The sequence below is a fragment of the Mauremys reevesii genome, linkage group 16, assembly GCF_016161935.1.
Source record: "Mauremys reevesii isolate NIE-2019 linkage group 16, ASM1616193v1, whole genome shotgun sequence".
In the NCBI taxonomy this organism is placed as follows: domain Eukaryota; kingdom Metazoa; phylum Chordata; order Testudines; family Geoemydidae; genus Mauremys; species Mauremys reevesii.
In genome coordinates, this window is record NC_052638.1 from 2,543,859 (window position 1) to 2,562,662 (window position 18,804).

The 18,804-nt window shown below is 43.1% G+C and overlaps 1 protein-coding gene across 4 annotated transcripts in view; it reads left to right on the forward strand.

Annotated features, from left to right (window-relative positions):
• The window catches only part of GLG1 (golgi glycoprotein 1), a 208,108-nt gene that overhangs the window by 92,862 nt on the left and 96,442 nt on the right, over window positions 1–18,804 (forward strand). For 3 of the 4 annotated variants that reach the window (XM_039502848.1, XM_039502849.1, XM_039502850.1), the window contains exon 2: window positions 17,570–17,602. In XM_039502848.1, the coding sequence (XP_039358782.1) occupies window positions 17,570–17,602 (33 nt within the window). Of the gene's footprint in view, window positions 1–10,026; window positions 10,136–17,569; window positions 17,603–18,804 lie in introns of those variants that run through there. The other variant, XM_039502851.1, reaches the window with a different exon arrangement.

The window sequence follows — 18,804 nt, forward strand, 5'->3', positions numbered from 1 at the left end:
CAAATGTGCACAGACATACCCCTAGAACCCTGACCAGGGGTATTCTGTCTGCTACCTAAAATCCATAAACCTGGAAATCCTGGACACCCCATCATCTCAGGCATTGGCACCCTGACAGCAGGATTGTCTGGCTATGTAAACTCTCTCCTCAGGCCTTGCGCTACCAGCACTCCTAGCTATGTTCGAGACACAACTGACTTCCTGGGGAAACTACAATCCATTGGTAATCTTCCTGAAAACACCATCCTGGCCAGTATGGATGTAGAAACCCTCTAAATCAACATTCCACACAAAGATGGACTACAAGCTGTCAGGAACAGTATCCCCGATAATGTCACAGCAAACCTGGTGGCTGAACTTTGTGACTTTGTCCTCACCCACAACTATTTCACATTTGGGGACAATGTATATCTTCAGGTCACTGGCACTGCTATGGGTACTCGCATGGCCCCACAGTATGCCAACATTTTTATGGATGACTTAAGGGACAAGAGCTGAGGAAGCATTCTAATGTCCCTACTCTACTTGTGCTACATTGATGACATCTTCATCATCTGGACCCCTGGAAAAGAAGCTCTTGAAGAATTCCACCATGATTTCAACAATTTCCCTCGCACCATCAGCCTCAGCCTGGGACCAGTCCACACACGAGTTCCACTTCCTGGACCCTACAGTGCTAATAAGCGATGGTCACATAAACAATACCCTATACCAGAAACCTACTGACTGCTACACTTGCCTACATGCCTCCAGTTTTCATCCAGACCACATCACACGATCCATTATCTACAGCCAAGCTCTAAGATACAATCACATTTTCTCCAGTCCCTCAGACAAACATCTACAAGATCTCTATCAAGCATTCTTAAAACTACAATACCCACCTTCTGAAGTGAAGTAACAGATTGACAGAGCCAGAAGAGTACCCAGGAGTCACCTACTCCAGGACAGGCCCAACAAAGAAAGTAACAGAACGCCACTAGCCATCACCTTCAGCCCCCAACTAAAACCTCTCCAGCGCATCATCAAGGATCCACAACCTATCTTAAAGGACGATCCCTCACTCTCTCAGGTCTTGTGAGACAGGCCAGTCCTCGCTTACAGACAGCCCTCCAACCTGAAGCAAATACTCACCAGCAACCACACAAAAACACTAACCCAGGAACCTATCCTTGCGACAAAGCCCGTTGCTAACTCTGTCCACATATCTGTTCAAAGGACACCATCATAGGACCTAATCACATCAGCCATACCATCAGAAGCTCGTTCACCTGCACATCTACCAATGTGATATATGCCATCATGTGCCAGCAATGCCCTTCTGCCATGTACATTGGCCAAACCGGACAGTCTCTATGCAAAAGAATAAATGAACACAAATCAGATGTCAAGAATTACAACATTCAAAAACCAGTGAGAGAACACTTCAACCTCCCTGGACGCTCAATTACAGACCTCAAAGGTGCAATGCTTCAACAAAAAACTTCAAAAACAGACTCCAGCGAGAAACTGTAGAACTGGAATTAATTTGCAAACTAGACACCATTAAATTAGGCTTGAATAAAGACTGGGAGTGGATGGTTCATTACACAAACTAAAAGCTATTTCCCCATGCTAATTTTTCCCCTACTGTTACTCATACTTTCTTGTCAAGTGTTGGAAATGGGCCATCCTGATTATCACTACAAAAGTTATTTTTTCTCCTCCTGATAATAGCCCACCTTAATTGATTAGTCTCAGTAGAGTTGGTATGTCAACCCCCATTTTTTCATGTATTTTCCACTACATGTGTCTGATTAAGTGGGTTTTAGCCCACAAAAGCTTATGCCCAAATAAATTTGTTTGTCTTTAGAGAGAAGTTTAAATTTAATTCCAGGGAATTCACAGAAGCACCCCTTTAACATCGTTTTTTATAATTGGATGCTTGGGCTGAAATGCTGTTTCTCTGAGGATCCAGTCCTTCCTCAGTTGCTCTAGAACAGGGGTCACCAACCTATGGCTTTGGAGCCACATGTGGCTCTTCAGACATTAATATGCGGCTCCTTGTATAGGCACCAATTCCGGGGCTGGAACTACAGGCGCCAACTTTCCAATGTGCTGGGGGGCGCTCACTTCTCAACCCCTGGATTTTCCACAGGCTCTGCCCCCACTCCACCCCTTCACACCCCCTCTCCCCCAGCCTCCTGCACACTATGAAACAGCTCATCAGGAGGTGTGGAGAGGGAGGGGGAGGCGAGGTGCTGATCGGCAGGGCTGCTCATGTATTACTGTGGCTCTTTGGCAATGTATATTGGTAAATTCTGGCTCCTTCTCAGGCTCAGGTTGGCCACTGCTGCTCTAGAAAATCTACAACATCCTAGTGAGCAGCAGCTTATAGAAGTTTGTAAATGTAGTGCAGTAATGAATTCAGCAGCAAAATCAATAGACCCAGCGCATAATATTGGAACGAGCCAGGCAGTCTGGATCAACTATTTACAAAGTTTCAAAGGAGACAGAAGCTGTGTGGTATATTAAACCAAAATGATGTCATTGGTACAGTACAAATTCAAGGGCTGTGACATACTTCAGGGGAACTCCAAAAATAAATAAATAAAAATAAAATAAAAAAAATCAAGCTTAGGTGCTTACCTGTCCACTTAACAAGAAAATCCCTCCTCTTCCCCTTTTAATGGGGAGAGAGGGGTCTTTTGGAATGGACATAGCTTCTGCTTGCCATTGATTCAGGGCCTCCTGTGGTGATGACTTCATTTGTCAGTCTAATCCACGGGTAGGCAACCTATGGCATGTGTGCCAAAGGTGGCACATAAGCTGATTTTCAGTGGCACTCACACTGCTTGGGTCCTGGGTACTGGTCTGGGGGGCTCTGCATTTTAATTTAATTTTAAATGAAGCTTCTTAAACATTTTCAAACCTTATTTACTTTACATACAACAATAGTTTAGTTATATATTATAGACTTATAGAAAGAGACCTTCTAAAAACGTTAGTGTATTTCTGGCACACGAAATTTTAAATCAGAGTGAATAAATGAAGATTCGGCACACCACTTCTGAAAGGTTGCCGACCCCTTGAATCCTTCATACTCACCTTTTCTTACCTCACACATTGAGATGCCAACAGCTAGGCAAGCCCAAGCAACAGCTACCTATCAGTTCTGCAGTATCGTTGAATGGATGTATTAAGACTAAGTGGGGTTAACTTAGTTTAAACCAACAAACAAAACCTCAGGTGGAAATACCTCAATTGTTACTGTTTTCTTTTTATAAACAAGCTCTTATCCTTCTAAACTTTGGAGTCTTAAGCAGTTGGGGGAGCCAGGAATCTTTTTAACCATGTTTTAACCATGACACCTCTTATTCTACTATATCTGACATGCATCCGACGAAGTGGGTATTCACCCGCGAAAGCTCATGCTCCAATACGTCTGTTAGTCTATAAGGTGCCACAGGACTATTTGCTGCTTTTACTATATCTGTGTCCACAGTTCTGAGTCCTTCACAGTGAAATGTGGGTATTGCCAATATTCCCCAGTGAATCCACTTTTGAAACCAAAATTCCAAAAGTATAAACCCAGTCTGGGTAAGGTTGGCTTTCAAATTTGGGGGTGAATAGATAAGTTTTCAAGTCATGCTTGGCGGCTCCATATGCACTTCCTGAAATTTAAAGGCGGAAGGCCTGGACTTGCCCGCTTGATGACACTTGAGGGCAGATGGCTCTTTGAGTAGCCAGACTGGAATGCTGTCAGATCTATGGAAAACCTGCCTTATTTATAGCTAGGGATAGGAAGGTTTGATTTTAAATCAAAGCAATTTAAATCACCAATTTTAATCGTGATTTAAGTCAGCAAGCTGGAAACCTTGATTTAAATCATTAGTTTTAATTGTGTTTTGCATTTGTACTTTTTTCCTTAAAAAGAAACAAAAACAAAAAGTTGATTCTTATTAGTTAGTAACCATTAAAACATGTTGATTTGCATCTAAAAATAGCTTTTAGACTAAATTTAGTTCTTTTTGCCAATCAAGAGGGCACACTCTGGCTCAGATTCTCAGAGGTATTTAAGATTCAAACTTGCATTGAAATCACAGGACTTTGAGGATCTGAGCCTCTATCTGTATACCTTTATTTAAATAGTTATATAGCTTAATTTACATTTATTCTGATTATTAGTTTTTACATTTTTATGTTGAAAAACTATGAAAGATGCATTTCTTCTTTACCAGATTAACTTTTTACTCATGATTTGTGGTGATCTATTTGGATGGAAATTCAAATGCAGATAAAAATGCACAAAAAGAACGTTTTAATATTTTATTAAACTACGTTAAGTGCTGGATACATACAAAAATTATCAAAACATGTTTTGCATTTCAAACCAATTTATTAAACAAAGGAAGTGTTACTGGTAGTTAATAAATCGAGTTAATTTGTTTCTGGTCATCACATCTTTCAAGATTTTAAAACTAGTAGATCTCATCCTTTCATACCTAGTTTTTATTCATAGATTGGAAGAGGAAAACAAGCTTTCCTGCTTTTTCAACTCCCAACTGGTTTCTTAACTTTGAATGAACATTGAACTGAACTAGTTTACACTGAAATGTTGAAGTGTTTATACTAAACCGGTTGAAGATGCTCGTGTTGTCTAAGCTGGTTTAGCACTTCAACAAACTCTTGACTCCAGGTACTTAGCCAGTGTCGTCTATGAGTTTAATGGTTTAACTTTCTTAAAACTTGGTAGTAAACACACATTGCTTAGTTTTTGGATATAAATGATTTTAAGTAGATTGTTTAGGCCTTAACTTAGTTTGTCAATTTCAAATTTAATTTTAAATAGGTTTATTTAAAAAAAATAAACATACTTGTTTGAAATAAAAAAAAAACTGGCAAGGCAAAAAATCCATTTTTAATTAAAAATATATTTTTATCCATCCTAATTAGAGCATGGGCTAGGAGAGGGTGCGGAGGGAACCAGAATCCTAGTTTTTATGGAGCAGAAACTTGCCAGCATGGAATGCTAGTGCAAGTTGGAAGTAGGGGAGGGAGCTCGACTCAAGTCAGCCATTAGTGTCTTGCTACTTTTACTGCTGGGCTTCCCTCCAATTTTCTTCTTGCTGTGCTGCTCACCGGCAGTACGTTTGAGACCTGGCTGACTACAGCTAAAATGATTGCTCTAAATCAGTGTGGAATAATTTTTCTTGACTTAGACATCCTTCTAATCCTGAGAGTTCAAGATATCTTTTAAATCACTTGGTCTAGCAGACTGGTCCCATAGTGAACGTACAGCGGTCCAAGATCTGATCATGTTCACTACAATTGCATTGGCCTGTGAATTGTTGTGTAAATACCTAGTAGTTTCTCTTATATTAAACTGGAATTTCCCTTTAAAGAACAAAGATGGCTTGCTTGCTTTTTGTAAGGGAGGTATTCTGAACTGGTTATCCTCCTAGACAGCCAGTAGAGTTCGTGAGCACTGTTACAAGAGGTGGATCCATTTTAGGCCATTAAAATGTACAGCGTAGGAGTTCCCTGAAATGCAGCTAAGCTCAGTTCCTAATTTTTCCATTTTCATGGCCTAAATTAGCCCTGCAAAATTCTGCCTGCCCACTCATATGGAGTGAATCACTTTTCTTGACAGGTGATTAAAATGTCATAAGTTTTCTTTTGAGGGAGGAGTTTTCGGAGGGAAGAATAGCTCAGTGGTTTGAGCATTGACCTGCTAAACCCAGGGTTGTGAGTTCAATCCTTGAGGGGGCCATTTAGGGATCTGGGGCAAAAATCTGGGGCTTGGTCCTGCTTTGAGCAGGGGGTGGGGACTAGATGACCTCCTGAGGTCCCTTCAGTCCCTGATATTCTATGAACTTTTCTGTGGCATTTGATACCCTAGATCACCAAATACTCTCACCTCACCCTAGGGACCTGCAGGGTAAACGGAAATACCCTGAAATGGTTAGGTTCTTCCGCATAGATTTAACTCACAGGGTCAGTTTGGGCTGGGCAACTGTTCCTCCACCTCCAAAGGCCCTCTCACTTGCAGGAGGCTGTCTTCTCGTGTTATTCAGTGTCTGTATGAAACTATTGGGGGAGATGGTGAGACATAATGAGTTGAATACAGATAACACCCAGATTGACATTTCCTTTATGTCAAACATGCAACTCTGGCTCCTACCTTTCTCAGTGCCTAGCCAAAGCCAGCACTCCGAGCTATTTGCTAGTTAAAACTGAATGCAGGCAATATTGGAATAATGCATGCAGAACGGCTGCACTTCAGAGAACATTCCTCCTCTGTCACTCCCGCTGCCCTGGGCATCCATACTGCCTGTCTGCAGCTTTGGGGTCTTCTCGCTGTCATTGGATGCCCAATAAGTCATCGCGACAAAAGGTCACTTCATCTGCTCAGAATATTGGAATAAATTACACCGTCAACCAGTAGGAGAGATCTGTGAGTGTAGGAAATAGAACTTTCATAGGAGCTGGACCTAGGCAGTGGAACATACTTTCACAAGAGAAAAGCGTGACCATGTAGCTTGCCACTTTCACATCTAAATATAAAAATCATTTTTTAACTTGTCTTGCATGCACTACACACCCACTTGTATATCTCACAAACAATAGAGAGAACCCTGTAAACTAGTCTGATAGTTTCTCCTGCACTCAAGATGCTGTGGAGTTTGTGGGACCATATAAGTACCTAGGTAGAACATTGCAGTGAATAGATTGTGTCTTGGTTTGTAAATGTCTGTTGTTGTTCTGAGAGTAAACGTAGCTAAACTATGAAATGAATATTTCTGCACTCTAATTTATTTTAGACCAGACTTTTGCTTTTTTTTTCTGGACCTACACAGTCAGGGAAGGAAGGATGTGTTTTGCAGTGACTGGATCCAGCAACATCCAGACTTAGTCTGATACATCTCCACTAAACTAGCAGGAGTGGTTGATACGCTGGAGGGTAGGGATAGGATACAGAGGGACCTAGACAAATTAGAGGATTGGGCCAAAAGAAATATGATGAGGTTCAACAAGGACAAGTGCAGAGTCCTGCACTTAGGACGGAAGAATCCCATGCACTGTTACAGACTAGGGACCGAATGGCTGGGCAGCAGTTCTGCAGAAAAGGACCTAGGGGTTACGGTGGACGAAAAGCTGAATATGAGTCAACAGTGTGCCCTTGTTGCCAAGAAGGCTAATGGCATTTTGGGTTGTATAAGTAGGGGCATTTCTAGCAGATCGAGGGATGTGATCATTCCCCTCTACTCAGCACTGGTGAGGCCTCATTTGGAGTACTGTGTCCAGTTTTGGGCCCCACACTACAAGAAGGATGTGGATAAATTGGAGAGAGTCCAGCGGAGGGCAACAAAAATGATTAGGGGGCTGGAGCACATGACTTATGAGGAGAGGCTGAGGAAACTGAGATTGTTTAGTCTGCAGAAGAGAAGAATGAGGGGGGATTTGATAGCTGCTTTCAACTACCTGAAAGGGGGTTCCAAAGAGGATGGATCTAGACTGTTCTCAGTGGTAGAAGGTGACAGAACAAGGAGTAATGGTCTCAAGTTGCAGAGGGGGAGGTTTAGGTTGGACATTAGGAAAAACTTTTTCACTAGTAGGGTGGTGAAGAACTGGAATGGGTTACCTAGGGAGGTAGTGGAATCTCCTTCCTTAGAGGTTTTTAAGGTCAGGCTTGACAAAGCCCTGGCTGGGATGATTTAGTTGGGTTTGGTCCTGCTTTGAGCAGGGGGTTGGACTAGATACCTCCTGAGGACCCTTCAAACCCTGAAGGCTTGGCTACACTTACAAATTTGCAGCGCTGCAGAATGGTGTGAAAACACACCCTCTCCAGCGCTGCAAATTGCGGCGCTGCAAAGCACCAGTGTGGTCAAAGCCCCAGCGCTGGGAGCGCGGCTCCCAGCGCTGTACGTTATTCCCCACAGGGAGGTGGAGTACGGACAGCGCTGGGAGAGCTCTCTCCCAGCGCTGGCGCTTTGACTACACTTAGTGCTTCAAAGCGCTGCCGCGGCAGCGCTGCCGCGGCAGCGCTTTGAAGTGTAAGTGTAGCCAAAGCCTGAGATTCTATGATTCTATGATCTTTCAGCTGCTAAAGTCATTTCAGACCTGTGTATACTCACTGCCTTGTTTATCAGATCTGAATGAAAAGCAAGCTATAGCTCCACTGGCTTCTTACGTTTTCTGCCATGCAACTTCTTGTCTGCAGACTCTCACCCTCTCAATCTGAGGTAGCTGACAAGCGTGCACTCATTGTAACCTCAGTTCTTCTGAGGGGATGAGTTAGGTTGCAGACAAGGAATGGTACTAATGTTGCTCTTCCCCATACCAAAACCTGTGCCTGTGCCTCTGCCTTTCAATGTTTTCTCCATAGCGGCTGCTGAGTTGCACTGTTCTAATTTTTCTTACCTATTCTGACTTATCAGAGGCAGAAACCCTTAGTGTTCCAACTTATCTCCTTTGTGTAGAAGCCTCATACTCTTCCTTGGACTAGTTTGCTACACCTTAGAGCTTAGTGACTGCTCGTCTTCTTGCCTCAGCAGAATCTTCCAAATACATTTAGATTATAAAAATCATAGAATCATAGATTATCAGGGTTGGAAGAGACCTCAGGAGGTATCTAGTCCCACCCCCTGCTCAAAACAGGACCAGTTCCCAACTAAATCATCCCAGCCAGGGCTTTGTCAAGCCTGACCTTAAAAACCTCTAAGGGATGAGATTCCACCACCTCCTAGGTAACCCATTCCAGTGCTTCACCATCTTCCTAGTGAAATAGTTTTTCCTAATATCCAACCTAAACCTCCCCCACTGCAACTTGAGACCATTATTCCTTGTTCTGTCATCTGCCATCACTGAGAACAGTCTAGATCCATCCTGTCCAAAGAGTTGTGGATTATTGAGATTCAGTCTCTAGAAAGAATGTTGATGGCCTCTATCAGCATTACATTTCCGTATCGGGACTGTTGGACAAACATGGAAAGAGCATCTGCAAAAATCCTTAATGTGGTTCTACTCTGTAAGATGACTGTCCGCTAGCTAATCATATTTCTGTGTGTTTGAGTCAGAGTCTGAGTACGGACAAAGTTACTATTTTGTCGTCCTGTTGGCTCTGCAGCTGTATTCTTGCTTCTGTATCAACAAGATTAACTAAAAGTTACTACTTTCACTTGGGTTGCCAAATCTCTATTACTGGTATCTATTGGGTTTCCGGGAAACGGGGCGGGCATGCTAACGGGTCCTCCCCTCAGCCTAAGGGGAGGATCTACAGGGCCTCAGAAACCCACTAATTGCGGGGGACAACTAATAAAAGAACAGGGACAGGAGTGCGGTCAAAGGGTCATAAGAAGGGAGCCTGACAGGGACACCGAGCAGAGAACCCCGGACAGCGCCCACTGCTCCTCGAAGGCATCAAGGGAGCCAGCGGACGCCGCCCAGAGGAACTCCGCTCGGAGACGTGAACGGATTAAGGATTGGAAACAAGCCCCACAGTCGCAGGAGTCTCCGTTGGCCAACCGCCTCTCCCTGGTCACGTAGATGGCCATTTTAGCCAGGGCGAGGAGGAGGTTGACCAGGAGGTCCCGCGACTTCATGGGGCCACGGATAGGGAGTGCATGGAGAAGGAGGTGGGGGGAAAAGTGCAGCCAGAAACGCAATAGGATATTGGTGAGGAGCCGGTATAGGGGCTGCAGCCTGGCGCACTCTACGTAAACGTGCGCCAGGGTCTCCCTCACGCTCTATTACTGGTAGTGAGGCACAGACCTGTAAACCCTGCCTGGGACTCAACTCTCAGGATGACTTTGCAGAATTAGCAGGGTTTGGGTGGGGCGGGGGGATGTGGAGTTATGTTGACTGAATGTGCTTGATTTGTAGTGAATAAACCTGGAGCCCTTGTGCTTAGTCATCCTTAGATTGAAATTGCACTTTAAACATTTATTCAAAGCAGCTGGCTGTTTGGTATTTATACGTGTAACAAGGTTCCCACCAAGTGATTTCTACTTTTAACCGGACAGTGATAGAAACAAGGAGAACTTGCCCTAGGATTCAGTGCAGTTTTGCTCTTACTGCTCAGATACTGTGGATCATTAAAACCATGGAGCACCTTTCATTCTATTTACTGTAGCTCCTGGGAGCAGCAACACAGGTCAAGCCATCTTCATCCTTAACTGACTTTCTCTGGCTTCTGTAAAAGCAGACCTTTAATATATTCTTGTATTAATATTGTTTGGTTTTTGGCTTCCCAGTTTGATGTCACTGCATCTCATTTTAGAGTCTTTTCTGAACGATGTGTCTGCTGCTTTCATGTCTGAAAAGATCAGTAACTTAGAAGAAACGAGGGGAAGGGTTTGGCAGGGTCAGCAGAGATGGTTGTGGAATCCCAATTTTTTGGAACACAGAGAAACATGTTTTGTTGCAGAATACAGGAGTTATGAGATGGCTTTGTATTAGAAGCAGTGTCTCACATAGTAAAAAAACAAACTAAAAAAACCTGTTTCTATGACTAAAAATTGCTTCTGGTTCTCTTTGACATTTTCACCCTTCACTGTAAATGTACAGAGTTGCATTTATGTTTGGGTGGCAGTTCCTGCTCATACATTTGGACATAATTTATATTGCATCAGCTAGGCATTCTTGGTCAGGGCACACCTGCTCAAGTAGAAACAGTTGTTCCAATTGATTTAAATGACTTTCAGCCCTGCTTGCCTTTTTTTAGGTTGTTCCCTTTGCTTAGTAAGAAAAATGAAATAGCCAGAGCATCAAGGGAGTTGGGGGTGCTGACTGTCTTAGGTGTGTGTGATGTTTTCATTGGCATTTAAGCAAATACAATATGCAGTGTGAGTCCTCCAAACAGATTTGCTTTTAAAACACTAATTATCAAGTAGGGGGTTCCTACTGATAAATTACAATGCAAGATTTGTTTCCTATCCTTTACTAAATGTGGAACTAGAGACCATATAAAGGAGATTTCAGTTAGCTTGGTGTATCATTTTACTATATATGTATTTAGATTGCTGTAATACCCACAGTATGGTACATGCTTTCCACATATGTTTGCCCTGAAGAGTTTCTTTCAGATTACAAAATGAATGAAATTTAGGAAAGGGGCTATACCACATAAGCATTGGTGGATTGATATCTGCATGTGTTGGTAGTACCAAGCTTTTTTGCTTACATACACTGTTTCCAGCTGCCCTGCAACCTAGCATTTTTTCCTGGTGAATTTCTTGTAGGCTTCATGTCACATGGTTCTTGAGGGACAGGCATGAGATGGGAGTGACCTGGCTTACTGGCTTGAAAAGGGCAATCGATTTGTAAGATGCATTCCATATGTGGGAGAACTGAATGACTTGGATAACAAAGATGATATCAGTGTGTTGCTTCTTGTCCCTATTCTGCCAGATACAAGGCTGGATAAATAGTGAGAGAACAGGGATGCAGAGCCCAGAAGGGTGACGACAAACCTGAACCTGATGAGAGAGAAGGGAGCCAGTGGAGACATTTGAAGGGGGGTATTAAATATAAATATAAATCTAAGTCTGAAACAAAAGCAGAGTTCTCCAGCACTTGAAATGTAACCATCGTCAGTGCCAGCTGCAGTACTTTTAGTTACTACTTCATAAAGAGTATGTCAGTGTGATAAATGCAACAAACTCTTCCTCAGTGGAGATAATGCTCCATCAACACTTTCTCTTCCTCAAAGCAGGGATCTTGAATGTGAGAATGGTGGCATTTGTGAAACTGACTGAGATCCTGTCCCTTCCCAATAGCATAAAAACTGGAAGTGAACAAAGGAGGAGAGGAAGCTCAGCCAGCTGTTGGTTAAGAGAATCTTAGATCTCCCCAAGTCCTCAGACTCTACCCACAATTGGTGGTTGTCACTCTTACCTTCCTAGTCCCACATCTGGCTGTGGATCATTTTCAGATAATGTTGAATCCCAAAGACGAAGGATGAAATAAAGCTTTATTTTGTATATATGTCTTAGGGAGGGCTCTGTGTATCTTGCAAATTGTGGGGTAGCAGTATACCTAACCAAGTTTGTGTACCATAGAACAAACTATTCATGGTCTGTCTTTAGAAGAAATTGCATGGCATTTGATAGTTCATGATATAGATTACTCCAGGGGGAATTCTGCACCACTGCACTTGCAGAGAATTCATGTCCCTGCAGATTTCTTTGCTTCCCTGCAGAAAAATGACTTTCTGACAGGGAAGCAAAGGGAAGCCACAAGAGCAGTCACATGCCCCTCCCCAGCAGTTGTTTTGGGTGTCCAGAGCAGCCAGCGGAGAGGTAAATCGCCATGGCGGGGAATGAGGGAGCTGGGGATGCCCTGATGGGTGGCTTCTACCCTGTGCTGGGCTCAGCTGCTAGTTCCATCTGGGCTGGGAGTGGAGGAAGACATGACTTCCTCTTCCTCTGCAAAAAGTGGCCTGGTCCAGGTCAGAACCACCCCCAGAAACCTCCCTGGCTGCAGGAAGCTCCACAGCTTCCTGCTCCCCTGTCCACCTAACCCCCATGCATCTAAACCCACCCCAGGCAGCTGCACCCAGAACCACCCCCCTCTCCCAGGTGCCTTCACCCAGAACCCCCCACACCCAAACCACCCACCCTGATGAGACCCCCTGCACCTGGACCACACTGATGAGCCCCCTGCACTCTGCCACCCCACTGAATGCCAGCTGCACCTGGTCCCCCACCCCTGTACCCAAACCCCACCACCTGCTAAGCCCCTGCGCTTGAATTTCCCCCCAGCCTCAACCACCTTTAGCTGGACTCCCACCCAGAACCCCCCAACAAGCCCCTGTGCATCCAGATCACCCAGAATTGCCACTAAGCCACTCGTCCTCAGCTAGCCCCACCCAGAACCCTTTCACCCCACACCTGGATCACACCCACACTAAGCCCCTCCACACTTGGATCCTGCTGGGCTGAGCCTGCCTGCCAGCACTTGGTGTGGGAGGGGTCTTTCTGGGGCAGGCCCGGCCCTTGCGTAGAGTTAGGGGCTGGTGCAGCCTCACTGCCCAGTTCGTGTTGGCAGGGGAGGGGGGAGAACTGCTGGGTGATCTCTCACCTCCATGCAGCCAGTAGCCTGTGCTCCCCACTGCCATGTTGGAGCCTCCACATTTATTTATTGACAAATAAAATTTGCAGAATTTTAAAATGTGCTGAGAATTTTTAAGTTTTTGGCACAGAATTCCCTCAGGAGTAATAGCTTTGCTGGGAGGCAGCATGGTGACACTAAGTCTGAAATCTAAAATTAGAGCCGTGACTCCTTCGTTCTGTTTTTTGAATCAAGATTGGATATTCTTCTAAAAAATATGCTTTAGTTCAAACACACTTATTTGGGGGAAGTTCTATGCCCTGTTAAGCAGGAAGTCAGACTACATGATCACATTGGTTTCTTATGACCTTAGAATCTGTGAATCTAATTCAGCATGGGTTTTTATTATTTGTAATGCAGCGTGGAAGCAAAACATTGACTTTATTTTGTGTCTATATACTGTGGGTGGTGTTCACTCTGCGGTATTGCTTTTCTTTAATTTGAATCAGGATAGTACCTTATTCTATAAATCACATATGCTGCCAAGTGTTGCTGAGTGTGAAAGGGTCAGCCATCCATGCTTTTTAAAGCCGCTAAGAAGTGGAAGTCCTACCAGTGCTACTCCTTAATTTTGATTGAGTGTTCCATATTTTTAATAGTCTGGTTAGGAGGTGTCAGATGAATTTGAGTCTCTACTCCTCTCTCGTTACTTAAAAGTTCCTCCTTTCTATCCCTTCTACTTTCCCTAGAGCCTCTTGATTACTGCAGAAGGTCTGTGTCTCCACTACTCTTTCTTTTTCATCCAGGGATCTCAAAACCGCAGTCGTCTGGGTAGTTTCTACGTGGTTAGTTCCAATGCCTGCCTCTGCTGTTGCCCAGAGCTTTCATAAATAGCACCATGAAACTGTTGTGATTGACTCTCTTGCTGCTGCTTGCTGCCCATAGGGTTCTGTGTAGTTAGAACCCTGCAAATCTGTGGATATCTGCTTTATATCCATAGACCATTTTTGACCAGATGCAGATACAAATTTTGTATCCATGCAGGGCTCTATGTATAGTAGTCTTTCATTTCACTGGGCTGCTGCTTAGGAAACCATGTGTAGATGTAGAGCCACTGAAGTGATCTCTCTTCAAACTTAGGAAGGCAGCGCTGCCATGGGTTACATTTAGAAGGCTTATTTTGTAGCCATAAGAGCTAATTATTTTACTATGCCTAAGACTATATAAAAAGATTAGAGAATTATTTTCCTTTTGTATGCTTGCTTTGAGAGTATCACTGTGTATTTTACCGGTCCATATGGATCTCTCACATAGCAAAAGGAGAGAAGAATCTTTATGAAGGTAGAGAAATGCGACTGTAAACAAATTGGCAGGGAGATTTGGGATCACACTACCTCATTCCACCAGTAACTCATGTTTTTAAAAGACTAGATTTCTAGTTGATACAGTATTTAAATTCTGCAGAAGGTGATGACTGAGTCCCTCACACTCATCATGTTTTCCCCCTTACCATTAGTGTATAAATCCTTCAAACCCTGGTTTATAGCTTGTCACAGCCTTCCCTAGTTTAAGCTATTGCCACTTATGAGTGAATTGGCCTTGAATATGCCTGGGGGCACTTAGGAGCCGTTGTGCTCTTTCAGTCAGGTTGCATGCAGTTAAATATTCCTACACAATGAAAATAGTATAGTTCACCCCTCTCAGGAATTAGGACAAACAGCCCAGAATTGGACCTGAATGTGCATCTTTACAGGAGAATGTTACTGTAAATAATGCGGCACCTAAGACCACTTGACCCATCCTGTCCTTCCCAGTGAAAGCATGTTTCTGTTTAACACAGCAGAATACTCACCCCAAAGTATTAGGAAAGCCAAATTTTCATTTTTTAAGTGATGAATGTTTTTAATAAAAAGTTGTCTAACTCTCTCAGGTGAGTATCCAGAGCCTATAGCACTTGTAGATATAATGTCCCACAGGAACTAAGCCCTAATCCTATGCAGATTTGAACCTAAACTGATGATCTTGAAGGTCACTTGGTATTGTCATAAAAACCAATAACCAAAGCAACTGAGAAGATTTCTGGGTTTGCGCTCTCGTCCTTGCAAATCCTTTTGCTTACCAGACGCATTAAATCAGCGCTGCCCACCTTAGGGAAATTACAGTGCTAGCCTCCATCCTTCTGTGAAGAAACTCTGTCCTTGTCTAACAGATTTGATGGCAGGTTTAATTGAGGGCATTCTGGCTCTTGCTTTTCAATTAGTTCAGTCTGAAACTGATCTATTTTGGTTCCAACTGTTGCTGAATGATTAAGATGAGAGTAGAGAGGTGGAAACTTAACCTGTAAATCACAGACATTTAGTGGTTAGAAGCAGATGTAACTTTTAAAATACTGTAAATTTGACATTTCTGTGTTTTAATATTTCAATTTTGAACATACAAGCTGCAATATGAGGAAGTTGTGAACTGGCTCTTATATCTTCTAACAAAGCTGACAGTCCAATCTTCAGGTTATCAAAAAGCTGGGAAATAGTTTTCTTGTAATGATACTGGGAGAGCCATCTAAATTAAATGCTAAACCGTCAAGTGCCACTTGTATTTCTCATTTGGGTTAGACCTGGAGAGGTAAAAATCTACCCTTTACCTGTGTACCAAATAAGTGGAAAGTATTTAGAGGTCACAAGTAACTGCTATAAGTAAGGAGTTGGAAAGTTTCTTCTAAACTTCTCGTTTTAACTTGAGCTGCTGCCATTCATTCTTGCTCTGAAGCAATATTGGGTGCGTGCATGTCTCCATATTTAAAAAGCTGTTATAGTAAGTTACTGAAACCTAATGGACTACATCTTAACTTTCCATATTTAAGTGGCATGCAAGAATTACTTTAAAAATTGTTATTGGCTCCAGTGACGATTGCAGTTTTTGGAGTCTTGTTTCAGAGACCTATGGCTGTGAAAGAGCAAATAGATAATGTGGACTTAAGTATGAAAAGTAGTAGTGTTGGGCTCCAGTGGAGCTATAAAATGTTATCCGTTGATCATGGGGTCATTTCCTATGGGAGCAGAGATAAGTGGGTGACAGTAGGTGTCATATTCATGCCCTTCCTTTCTCAGTAGAGAGGTGACACTGGAATTGGTCTCGCTTAGGAGACCTGCCCAACCTGAATGGGGAAACTCCTAGCCCACTGAAATACTGATAGGGTGCTGACTTGGGGATGGGAGACTTGTGTGTTTTGAGCATACAGCCCAGACTTTCAGTTTTTAAAAAAACTTACAGCTTTTAATGGTGTTAAATGAATTGGCACCTGCGATGAGGAAAGGAAACAAATGGCAGGTTCATTTTAAGTGAAAGTGATAAAATGGATCCCAAAATGAGGTCTTGAGGTCTGTGACCTGTCAGAGCTGAGCTGAAGTCTCTGGTACCAAGCACTGCACATCAGATCTACAAAATGATATTGAAGTAGATGCTGATCACATGTGCATTCTTTCTGTTTTCACAGCACCATTATGGAAGAAGCTTGGCTCTTCCAGAAGTTAATAGTCTTTCTCAGGTGCCAGTGACTGTGGTATCAAGACACTACTCCCATCCACTTCTGTACCTGCCAAACCCTTTTATCTCTCTATATAGAGAGAAAGATAAATGTTGAAATGAGGAAAAGTTGGTCTTGCATCCTGAGCTGTTGATTCATCCTGGAGAAATGTTTCCCTTTTGCCCAGGTCTCCTGCCGAATATGTTAGAATTAGACTGGTCTGGTCTGTTTGTTAGTAAACTTATCACTTGAATTTCTATGGGGCTTGGGCAGTATTTTCATTTTTATGGATTATGGAATCCAGTATATACACACATTACATCTAATCCATATGACACCTGAACATCAGAATCTATTCATTCCTCTTGGTGAAGGAGTGAATTCCAACTTTACCTGTTGGTCCAGACTTCTCATCCTCCCAGAGCTGAAATATAGGACACTGCCTGCCAAGTGCAGAACACTGACACTGAAGTAAGGCAGCCATATCTTCTCTTTCTCTTTGAATTTGGGTGGTTATAGTCCGTCAGCATCTGTACCATTGCGTCTACTTGTGCTTTTTCAGAAGTGTTCTGCCTTCTTGGCTTATAACACATGGGTAACGGAGTACAGATCGGGAGAAGCACATGAGACCTAGCTATGTGGGAGCTACATGAATACTGCTCTTACTGTGCAACTTAAAGACTGTAAAGTGAAACAGTGCTTGGAAAATTGCTGAACAGTATAACGTCTCACTAAAACTGGGACAATTATGCGGTGGTGTTTTCTTTGTCAGTGAAGTCTTAATGGCATTTATGCAGCAGCATTCTTGTTATGTAGCTTTTAAAGCTTCCTAATTACTGGCTTTTGTGAAATAACATTCATGGTAAGAAGTAATCTTAAAATGTTTGAAAATGCAAATTTGTATCCTTAATTTTTTTGCAGGATTTTGCAGATTTAACATCCTCAACCTTTCACATATGTTACCCAGTTCATGTTAGATCTGGACTAAAGCGCCTTTCTTTCTTTTTCTTTCAGCCGGACAATGAAATCTCTTCAGACTGCAACCATGTAAGTATCAGTTGATTTTCTTTGCTCTCTAGCTAGCTATAGCATTAGAAACTTACGTCCTGTAGCAACCCCTGACTATTTTGCAGAGACAGAAAACAACACTTTCCACAAGCTGTAATGTTTTCTGTGCCAATATGGGTTCCTGGGCTGACGCTCAGCAAGGGAACATGGAGCCAATTTCTTTACCACTACACACCGTCTCATTTAGGCTTTCTAAGTTCAGATTTGCAGTAGGAAGGTGCTGGCCGCTTAACTCTAAATCTTCACCTGTGGATCACTTGGGTTAAGCTAGGAGTGTCCAAAATTTCCAGAGTTCTCAGCGTGACCTCATCTTTCTTTTCTGGAGGTGAGTTCCTTGGCTCAAAATGGAGTATTACATGCTGAGGCCTATAGTCTATGAACCACACCTGTGTTAAAGGTGAAGGTAGTTAAACTCTTTTCCGTCCTACGCATAGCCCTCAGTTGGGTAAAGCCTGAAAATCCCTGATTTTAAATTGTGTGGTGTATTCAACAACAGGTCCTCTCTGTGTAAGCTGGATCATGGAGATTTTCACAAAGCATAAAAGGTAGAAAGAAACCAGACATTGACATATTTGTCTTGACAAAGAGCAGAGAGTTGCCCAGTTACCTCAGGAGGTAATTGTGACAGTTCCCAGGGCTGTGGGCATCTCTGCCTTTAGCATGAGGAAGCCTTGTCTGTGCCGGCTGTGGGTCAGCTTCCAACTCCACTGGCTATGGGCAATAGAGGCCCCGCTGTCACTCTGCAAGTTAGTGACAGGCACACTCCAACTCTTGAGCTGTCCAAGAGTCTCTCTGGAGTGTCCGGCCCCTCGTCCACTGGGCTCGCAGTATTCACAGATTTGCTGCTTCCAAAGACACAGTACATCCCGGCTTACCAGTTCCTCCTCTGATCACTGCTCTGCTTAATGCATAGCACTTAAATTTGTTTATATTGCAAACAAGTATACATTTATTTAGCAAAGTATAGAGATTCAAGAAGTAGCAAATAGAAGAATTGGAAACAAACGGTTACATATAAAATAAGGCAAAGTGCAGTCTCGAGCCTAGATTTAATTAACAAAGTATTCATGTCTTGTGGAGTATTGCTCACCCCAAATCCTTGCCAGGCTTTACAGCCAGGCAAGCTGTGGCCCTTCTTTCATGAGAAGCCTGCTGTCTAGCTGCTAGCTGCTAGCATTGCC